This window comes from Bombina bombina, chromosome 1, assembly GCF_027579735.1.
Source record: "Bombina bombina isolate aBomBom1 chromosome 1, aBomBom1.pri, whole genome shotgun sequence".
Classification (NCBI taxonomy): Eukaryota; Metazoa; Chordata; class Amphibia; order Anura; family Bombinatoridae; genus Bombina; species Bombina bombina.
In genome coordinates, this window is record NC_069499.1 from 101958602 (window position 1) to 101969167 (window position 10566).

At 36.5% G+C, this 10566-nt stretch overlaps 1 protein-coding gene across 1 annotated transcript in view; it reads left to right on the forward strand.

The window, feature by feature from the left end:
• GPR68 (G protein-coupled receptor 68) overlaps positions 1-4196 on the forward strand; it is a 109988-nt gene extending 105792 nt beyond the window's left edge. The window contains exon 2 of the mRNA XM_053697557.1: positions 1586-4196. Within this exon, the coding sequence (XP_053553532.1) occupies positions 1716-2771 (1056 nt within the window). The 5' untranslated portion in view covers positions 1586-1715 and the 3' untranslated portion in view covers positions 2772-4196. The remainder of the gene's footprint in view (positions 1-1585) is intronic.
• The last annotated feature ends 6370 nt before the right edge of the window (positions 4197-10566 follow it).

Here is a 10566-nt window from a genome sequence, read left to right on the forward strand (position 1 = left end):
ACATAGATTACTGGAACCATGTCCTTTGGTCCAATAAGACCAAGATAAACTAATTTGGTTCAGATGGTGTCAAGCGTGTGTGGCGGCAACCAGGTGAGGAATACAAAGACAAGTGTGTCTTGCCTACATTCAAGCATGGTGGTGGGAGTGTCATGGTCTGGGCCTGCATAAGTGCTGCCGGCACTGGAGTGCTATAGTTCATTGAGGGAACCATGAATGCCAACATGTACTGTGAAATAATGAAGCAGAGCATGATCCCCTCCCTTTGGAGACTGGACCACAGGGCAGTATTCCAACATGATAATGACCCCAAACACTCCTCCAAGACAACCACTGCCTTGCTAAAGAAACTGAGGGTAAAGGTGATGGACTGGCCAAGCATGTCTCCAGACCTAAACCCTATTGAACATCTGTGAGGCATTCTCAAACGAAATGTGGGGGAGTGCAAGGTCTCTAACATCCACCAGCTCTGTGATGTCATCATGGAGGAGTGGAAGAGGACTCCAGTGGCAACTTGTGAAGCTCTGGTGAACTCCATGCCCAAGAGGTTTAAGGTAGTGCTGGAAAACAATGGTGGCCACACACAATATTGACAACTTTGGGCTCAATTTGGACATTTCCACTTAGGGGTGTACTCACTTTTGTTGTCAACCTTTTAGACATTAATGGCTATGTGTTGAGTTATTTTGAGGGGACAGCAAATTTACACTATTATACAGGCTGTACACTCACTACTTTACATTGTAGCAAAGTGTTATTTCTTCAGTGTTGTCACATGGAAATATATAATAAAATATTTACAAAAATGTGAGGTGTGTATTCACTTTTTTTGGGATACTGTGTATATATATATATATATATATATATATATGTTATTAAGAAAGAAACAAAGCAATATGTTGCTTTTCAGTGACATTATATTAACTTTAAATTAAAATCCTTTGCTCAGCTATCCCCTTAAAATTATTTACACTGTTTCCCCCTGTATTGCACCAGTTAAAATATACTAAAACAAACCATGCCAAAATCGCAGATGAATGAATGTCAATGCATGTCTAAGCATCTCTTTGTACATTCATAAATACAGTACTTTAGACTTTATTGAGGGGAGAACTTAGTTTTAAATGCCTATAGTATTCTAGGGTGCCTTTTCACTAACATGTTGAGATACTAAATACATTTCCAGGTCTATTTATAATGCACCAACATTCCAACTGACTTTTCTTTAAGCTTGTTGAAAAGAAAAAAAAAGTTGAATATGTTCATAAAGACAAGGGATTAAAATAGGGATATAGTAGAAATAAGTCCAGCAAATAAAGTGATGCAGTAACACCCTGCTACCACACAAATGATTCCCCTTGCTTTTCCTCACAAGTACCCCAAATTGAAGGCCGAAATAGAACTACCTTAACTGAATAATAACAAAGATTTATGGGAAATAACTATCTATTCCAAATGGTGCAAGGCTACATAAATACCAGTAAATATGATGTATTACATAGAAAACCATCTTGATGTAGTTTCTATAAACGTTTTCATTTTATATGTATAACATTAAAGAATGATAACTTTTTTTTTCTTATAGGTGTTTGTAATAGCTGAATCTCAACATAATGTTGATAAAGAGGATATGATGATACCAAGCAAGGAATCTGCACAGTAAGACAATATGACTCAAGACGTCAACATAGAAATCACATTTTTTATGCTGTGACATGGAGAACATTACAGAGAGTAATTCTACTTTTTGTGTTATTGACCATGCAATACACCAGACGCTTTTTCCTGTCGTGTACATTATTGTTCTTAGTTTTGGTCTTCCTGCCAACTGCTTGTCATTGTATTATGGCTATTTACAGATCAAATCCCAAAACGAGCTTGGAATATACCTGTGCAACCTTACAGTAGCTGACCTTCTCTACATTTTCTCATTGCCTTTTTGGCTACAGTATGTTTTGCAGCATGATAACTGGACATACAATGAAACTATGTGTAGGATATGTGGCATTCTTCTGTATGAAAACATATATATTAGCATTGGTTTCCTCTGCTGCATCTCAGTTGACCGTTACTTGGCTTTGGTCCATCCCTTTAAATTTCAACACCTGAGGACAATGAAGGCTGCACTTATCGTCAGTGCAGTAATTTGGCTCAAAGAATTACTGACTAGCTACTTCTTCTTTGAACATGGAGAAGTCAGCAAGGACCCAGAAAGCCACATTGTCTGCTTTGAACATTATCCCATAAAATCGTGGGAGCACAGTATCAATTACTACAGGTTCTTTGCCGGGTTTCTGTTCCCTATTTTTTTGCTGCTTTTTTCTTACCGTTGTATTTTTAAAGTAGTAGAAAATAGCCAAGGAACTCAGGCCAAGAAAAAAATTCACATCAAGCAGCTGGTGCTCAGCACTGTCATTATCTTCATGGTCTGCTTTGGACCATATCATGTTCTTGTGGTCATCCGAAGCCTCTTTGAGAAAAACTGTGTCTTTGCTGCTGGTATATTTAATTTTTACCATTTTTCTCTGCTGCTGACTAGCCTTAATGCACTGGCTGATCCACTGTTATACTGCTTTGCCAGTGAGAACACATACAAGGACTTCATGAGGGTGAGAGATTCTTGCTTTGCATTTATAAAGTGTGCCAAGGTTGTAAAGACTGAATCATATGAAATAAGCACTGGAGAAAGCATTAGATCAAGGCAACTACCTGCAGAGACTGAAAGTTCTGTACTCTGCAGCACTGACTGCTCAGTAAATGCAAGGGGGTGATTGCTGCATGCAGCCTATCGTATCAGTACAAAGCAAATGATGCACTATTGCAGTATTAATATCTCAGCTGCAAACATTGCATTCTATTGGTCACATAAATATTGTTGAAAACAGAATTTTTTTGATGTATGTTTTCTTATGAATCATCTGTTCAATTAGATTCCATTTTTTTCCTATTAACTATGACCCCTGGTGTTATACCTTTATTTGGGTAGCTTTTGTTAGGTAGAATGTCTATTATGGCGTTCATTTTATTTTTATAAAAATATTTAAAGGGACATGTTAACTATATGCTAAATAATTTGAAAGTGATGCAGCATAACTGCAAAAAAGCTGACAAGAAATTGTCACATGCACATCTGTATGTAAAAAAGGAAGTTATTTTACCTCAAGATTTTTTCAGTTAACTAGAGTGTGATTCAAACTACTGCTTTTACTGTCATCAGCATGGTGGGCAAAAAAAGCAACCAAATCAGCTTCATCAGTGTGGAGTTCACATGGGATTTCAAAATAATCTAATGAGATTTAATAGAATACTTTCTTATTGTAAGGAGGAAAATAAAGTGCTATATGAACGCTCCATTGCGAGTCCTGGTACAAGCATCTTGAATAGATGCTTAGGGGTAGATTTATGTAATGTCGGACGGACATGATTCGCTGTGGCGAACATGTCCGCCCAACATCATTTAACATTGCACAAGCATTTCTAGTGAAGTGCTTGTGCAATGCAGCCCCCTGCACATTTGTGGCCAATCGGCCGCTAGCAGGGGGTGTCAATCATTCCGATCGGATCGGGATGACTGCTGTCCGTCACCTCAGAGGTGGCAAATGAGTTAAGGAGCAGCGGTCTTTTCACCGTTGCTTCTTAACTTTTGTTTCTGGCGAGCCTAAAGGCTCATGCGGAAACAGCTGCATCCGCAAGCGTTGTAAATCAGTTCCATAAAGTCCATTTATATATTTTTACAAGGAGATGTTCATGTGATATTTTCTAGTCAGCTTATTAGTAATGCTGCATCATGCCCCTTTATTAACCAACTCTGAAAAGGTACAAAAAAAGATAATTAATGGTTAATAGTAACAGTTATGCAGTTCCACAAGTTTATACCTATAAAATGTCATTTTAATTCTAATAATCTTGTGTTGATGCAGACAGCTGATCTACACAAGGGTTCTCAGATAATCTAATTATCTTTCATGAAAAACAAGCAAATGGTTTACATAAAAAACTCACATGAGTAAAGGGACAATATACACTCATTTTCATATAACTGCATGTAATAGACACTACTATAAAGAATTAGATGCACAGATACTGATATAAAAATCCAGTATAAAACTGTTTAAAAACTTACTTAGAAGCTCTCAGTTTACCTCTGTTGAAAAGGGAGTTGGAAAGCCCACTGCAAATGGGAAATAAAACACTCCCCCCCCCCCTCCCCCTTCTTTTGCATATGAAAAGACCCTTTACACAAACAGGAGCAAGCTGGAGAAGGTAGCTGACGGTATTCAAATAAAACTTTAGGGCTTGGTTAGGAGTCTGAAAATCAGAGCAATGTTATTAAAAAATAAGCAAAACTATACATTTAATAAAAAAATTAAAAAAAACTTTATGGGCTATATAAATAGATCTTCTACAAAACATTTATGCAAAGAAAAAATGAGTGTATAATGTCCCTTTAAAGCTGAATTTCCCTAAATGGATAAAATAGCTAAAGTCTCATTTTTGCTAAATGTAATACTGCATGCAAATTAAAGCAAAAAATATCCACAGGTAAAAATATTAGCGTAGAAAAAACAATTCAAGTTATGTTCAGTTTCTCACCTCCCCATTTTTATAAATCTTATGCAGCACTGTACTCAATAACATTCCGTTATCTATATGAAAGAGCCGAATGTAAACATGTAGGCATAAAAGCTGTATTCGTTGAGTACTTGGTACCACTGTTTATTGTAGGAACTTCCTACTATTGCTAAGTGAACATTATCAGGAAGTACTTATCAACCAATGAGCATTAAGACAGGAAGTACCTTTTTGAGCATTAGCAGGATGCACACAACAGATACAGCTGTATTAGTTTCAATTACCATTTAAAAACGAATGTAAAATGTTTAGATGATGATCTTTTATATGGATGACAGACAGATTTGAAGTACAGTGTCCTTTTACATAATTGTCATTTTTACATCAAGACAGCTGTTACCAGATGAAAGATGAGCTATGAGAAGGTTTCAAGTGTGTGTGAATATTTTTCAGAGCGAGCAAGGCGAACTTGTTTGTTTCCCCAAGTTTATTTTACAATAATTTATCCTAACATGTTTAGAGCATTCACTTTTCTCTCAATGATCGCTAGGAGCATGTTTTAACTCATATGAAAGAAGTCTCTATCAGATGAGGGTCTCATGACTGCAAATTCTCCCTCCACTTTTTCAATAATTTCTATATTATTCTGTGCAGCTGTTTCATTTAGGAGAGATACGAACAGCAATAAGGTGAGGCTGGAGAGCCTGGAAAATACTTTTAAGGGGCATGATGCTCAAAATTGTTCTTTATGTCATCTAAAAGAAAGTATTTACAGCGCCATAACGTCCCTCCTAATAGGGCCACTCTGCATCCTTGATATGAATCTTAGTGACACCCACAGTTGTTAAGGTCCAGAACTGACTCATCGGATGCAATCAGCATGGACTAATTGGGCTTTATGTTTATTGCTGACACAGGGATAATTTGTAACCAACTGAACAAAAACAAATGGCTCATACTAACTAGTTTCTGGGCCATTATTGTGATAAAATAACATGGTCTAATTCATTGGAGAATGTAATTTTATCACTAGCGACTCTGTGTGTTTAACCCCCACAAATTAGTTAAACACATATTCAAAGTACTGCTCAGGAGCCACAGAAAACTGCTGGTTTCGAAGCAGAAACTGTTGCTGACCCAATCAGCAACAACAGTTGCACAACCCAGCTAGTGAAAAAACTGGATGCTCTAAAGAATGAGAGTATTTCATTGTATCACTATAATGGCCCTTTTATATATGTATCCTATTAAAGGGACATTAAATACTAAGCAAATGCTAAATATTATGTATATGTAGTAAAGATAATATGTAGATTTATTTAAATTATATCAATTATTAAATATTTTAGAAATAAGTGTAAGTAATAGACACCACTATGTTGTGACCTGGGCTTCCCTAGGTTTAAAAGCCTCTTATATCATCTCCTATTCTGAGGCCAATCGGGAACAATTATAAATGAATTAGCAAGAAGCTCACAGAATTTAGTGGCCCTTTAGAAAAATATTGTAAGAAAGAAAGAAAACGACAGAAGAGTTCACAGATCAGTATCAAAGCACAAACATACTGCTGCTCACATGTCAATTTATTAGAATAAAATACATTCAGGATTTATTACTAAGGTTATGGCATCCAAAAATGTTAGAATCAAAGAAAATAAAAGGTGACAGCCATATGATAATGTGTAGTAAATGAGTGGCGTTCATTATCATAAGCATCACTTCTCTACTCTTTAAAAGTGATAGTATCAGGCTAACAACGAACAATCTCTCCCAATGTTCATGTAAAAATGTACACACAAATGCATTTCTCAAATGTATGATAAATTGTTATCCAATAAAAACTGATCCAGCTAGTAACATAACTGAAGTAATTAACCATTTTCTTCTGTTGTATGATCTGATTAATTTTATGCCTTTGTGCCTACAAACTCACAACTTTCTCAGATTCAGTTGCATCATATTTGTGCAAATTTATAAATAAATAAAATAACTGTACACATCTACTCTCAAGAGGATCCATTTATTGAACAACAGATACAAATATACTTGTGTTATATGTGTTGTATGAGAGTGTGTGTGTGACTGTGCTATATGAAAGTGTGTGGTGTTTGTGTTGTATGAGTGTGTGGTGTTTGTGTTGTATGAGTGGGTGGTGTGTGTGCGTGTGTTGTATGAAAGTGTTTGGTGTGTCTGTGTTATATGAGTGTGTGGTGTTTGTGTTGTATGAGTGTGTGGTGTGTGTGCTGTATGAAAGTGTTTGGTGTGTCTGTGTTATATGAGTGTGTGGTGTGTGTGTGCGCAGTGTGTGTGTGTGTGTGCTGTATGAAAGTGTATAGTGTGTGTGTTTATATGAGAGTGTGTGTGTGTGTTGTATGAGAGTGTGTGTGTGTTGTATGAGAGTGTGTGTTGTATGAGAGTGTGTGTTGTATGAGAGTGTGTGCGTGTTGTATGAGAGTGCGTGCGTGTTGTATGAGAGTGCGTGCGTGTTGTATGAGAGTGCGAGAGTGTTGTATGAGAGTGCGAGAGTGTTGTATGAGAGTGCAAGAGTGTTGTATGAGAGTGCGTGAGTGTTGTATGAGAGTGCGTGCGTGTTGTATGAGAGTGCGTGCGTGTTGTATGAGAGTGCGTGCGTGTTGTATGAGAGTGCGAGAGTGTTGTATGAGAGTGCGAGAGTGTTGTATGAGAGTGCAAGAGTGTTGTATGAGAGTGCGTGAGTGTTGTATGAGAGTGCGTGAGTGTTGTATGAGAGTGTGTGTGTATTATTATCTTTTACAACAAGTCAAGTTTGATTACAATCAGGAAAAAAGTCTACACACATTTTAGGAATTTTGGCAAAAAAATGCAGCTATCTTGTAGGAATTCCTTTGTAGGAATGTGGTATCATTGCACTGGGTCTAGGGAAAAAAAAGTTTGAAGAACTATATAGAAAAGGGGAAAATAAATTAGTATCAATAGTGCTACACTGTTTCTGCTGCTAATACCTCTTCGTTACTGCTTATTTTACCAAACTTTATATAGTATGAAATAATAATAATCATTCGGGATGTGCATTCGGCAGTTTTGTGAGAAAACAAATGCCAAAGATGGTGGCAACATTTGGCTATTTTCCAAGCTGGATTTCTTATTGTGAAAGTGCAACTACTATGATATGGATTTGCAAAATAGCCAATTGCCACTGGTGGCTGCCATCTTCAACATACGTTTCCTCACAAAACTGCCAAATGCATATCCCTTATAATCATTACATTCTAAAAGAATGAATGCATAATTTTATAGGTTGTGGTGTTACATCTTAGATCCCACTTATCTGTCCAATCATCTCTTTTTAACATCAGTACTTAGTACATTTCATCATTACTCATTTCACTTTGTCTAATGTCATCCCTGTTACCAGTTTTGGAAAGATCTGCAGATTGACACACATTAATCATAGATCCTTGGGCCCAGTAATAAAAAAACATAATTTATGCTTACCTGATAAATTAATTTCTTTCTTAATGATGAGAGTCCACGATTCCTTACTGTTGGGAATTAATCACCTGGCCACCAGGAGGAGGCAAAGATACCCTACACCAAGGGTTCTTTAATACCTCCCACTTCACTGTACCTCCCAGTCAATTGCATAGCCAAGAAACAGGAAAAACAGAAAGTAGGAAAGAGAAGTAGAACAAAAGAGGTGAAAACTAGAACTTCCCCCAACTAGAACAAAAAAAACAAATTGGTCAGGCTTATCAGGTAAGCATAAATTAGCTGTGGACATCACGGAAAATGGGTGGGTCAAAAAATTGGAAGGCAGGCACCTTTTTACAACATAGATAAATGAGTTACAAAGTCTGTAACAAAAAAGAATGCTATACCCCTGCAATTATTTAGGAAAAATTCTCCCTGAATAATACAGGAACGTTTTTTAACCATTCATACTTTATCTTTATTGGTTTAACTATTCAATCATACACGTTTAAAAACACTTAAACTCTCTAGATATCAATATATAGCATAGATGTGTGAATAATACCTCTGAGAATCATGTATCTAGATGTGAAACATTATACTTGGTTTGTATAATATCAAGCAGTCAGATACAAACATTATCTTTTGTAGCCGGCTATTAATAAATTCAGAAATAATGCTGTAACAAGAGGACCTGTTAATATGTTGGATGTCAGAATATGAGATTAAAGCTATCTAGCTAATACTCTATCTGTAATTATAAAGTCCTTGTTTGCACAGTCAACTTTAGCACAGATGTTCAGTGTAATAGATTCTGACTGCTTAAAATCTCTAGATATTAATATTTAGTATAGGTGTGTGAAAAACACCTCTGCAAATCATGTATCTAGATATGAAAAATTGTACTTGGTTTGTATAATATCAAGCGGTTAGATACAAACAATATTTTTTTCAGTCGGCTATTAATAAATTCAGAAATAATGCTGTTAATATGTTGGATGTCAGATTGCGAGATTAAAGCTAATAAGATAATACTCTATCTGTAATTATAAAGTCCTTGCTTGCACAGTTAACTTTAAAACAGCTATTCAGTGTAATACATTCTGTCTGCTTAAGCGCCTTCTATAGCGGGGGCCACATTAACATTTAACTGACTTGTTTTACTAACATAGCACAATATCTGATCTCAGAAAATAACACACATTTACAAGCTATTGGCACTCAACAGTTATCATAGAGAGTAAGCGGTTAAAAAATTAAAATATGAACTCTCTGAAGCCAGACCCCTGACACGTGTTTTGCTCACGGTTCCTCAGAGGGAGTGTAAGCGAAACACGTGTCAGGGGTCTGGCTTCAGAGAGTTCATACTCTCATTTTTTAACTGCTTACTCTCTATGATAACTGTTGATTGCCAATAGCTTGGAAATGTGTGTTATATTCTGAGAGCAGACGTTGTGCTATGTTAGTGAAAAAAGTCAGTTAAACGTTAATCTAGCCCCCGCTATAGAAGGGCCCGGTATATATATATGGATCCCACACCACTGAATTATCAAATAATTATAATATATATATATATATATATATATATATATATATATAAAACAGTGGGTTAATTATATGATAATTCATTGGTGTCAGTGGGATCCATATATATATATATATATATATAAAATATATATATATATGGTTTACAGTGGGTTAATATTTTACAATTCATTGGTGTCAGTGGGATCTATATATATATATATATACATATATATATATATATATATATATATATATACACACACACACACACACAGTTTACAAATACACATTGGTGTCCAGTGGCCGCCCTAAATATATACATTGGTGTCAGTGGCCGTAATTATGTAATTGATGTCAGTGGGCTTACTTACCTGTGAGCCGATGCTTCACGCTCTGCACGCCGCCAGCCGCTTCTACCCAGTCACAGTGCGCCCGCCGCTACATGCTCACAGTGCGCAAACTGACATGCCCGTCCAAAATTTAGGAGATGTGTAAAGGCGGGCCTGTCAGAGCGAGTGTCTGGAGGCAATGTCGGGTCGCGGCCCACCAGCAGGGCCGTCGCGGCCCGATAGTGGGCCGCGGCCTGGCTGTTGAGAAACACTGATCTAGAGAGTTTAAAGGGACACTGAACCCAAATTTTTTCTTTCGCGAGTCAGATAGAGCATGCAATTTAAGCAACTTTCTAATTTACTCATATTATCAATTTTTCTTCGTTCTCTTGCTATCTTTATTTGAAAAAGGCACCTAAGCATTTTTTTAGGTTTAGAACTCTGGACAGCGCTTTTTTATTGGTGGATGAATTTATCCACCAATCAGCAAGAACAACCCAGGTTGTTCACCAAAAATGGGCCTGCATCTAAACTTACGTTCTTGCATTTCAAATAAAGATACCAAGAGAATGAAGAAAATTTGATAATAGGAGTAAATTAGAAAGTTGCTTAAAATGTTATGCTCCATCTGAATCACGAAAGAAAACATTTTGGTTCAGTGTCCCTTTAAGTGTTTTTAAACATGCAT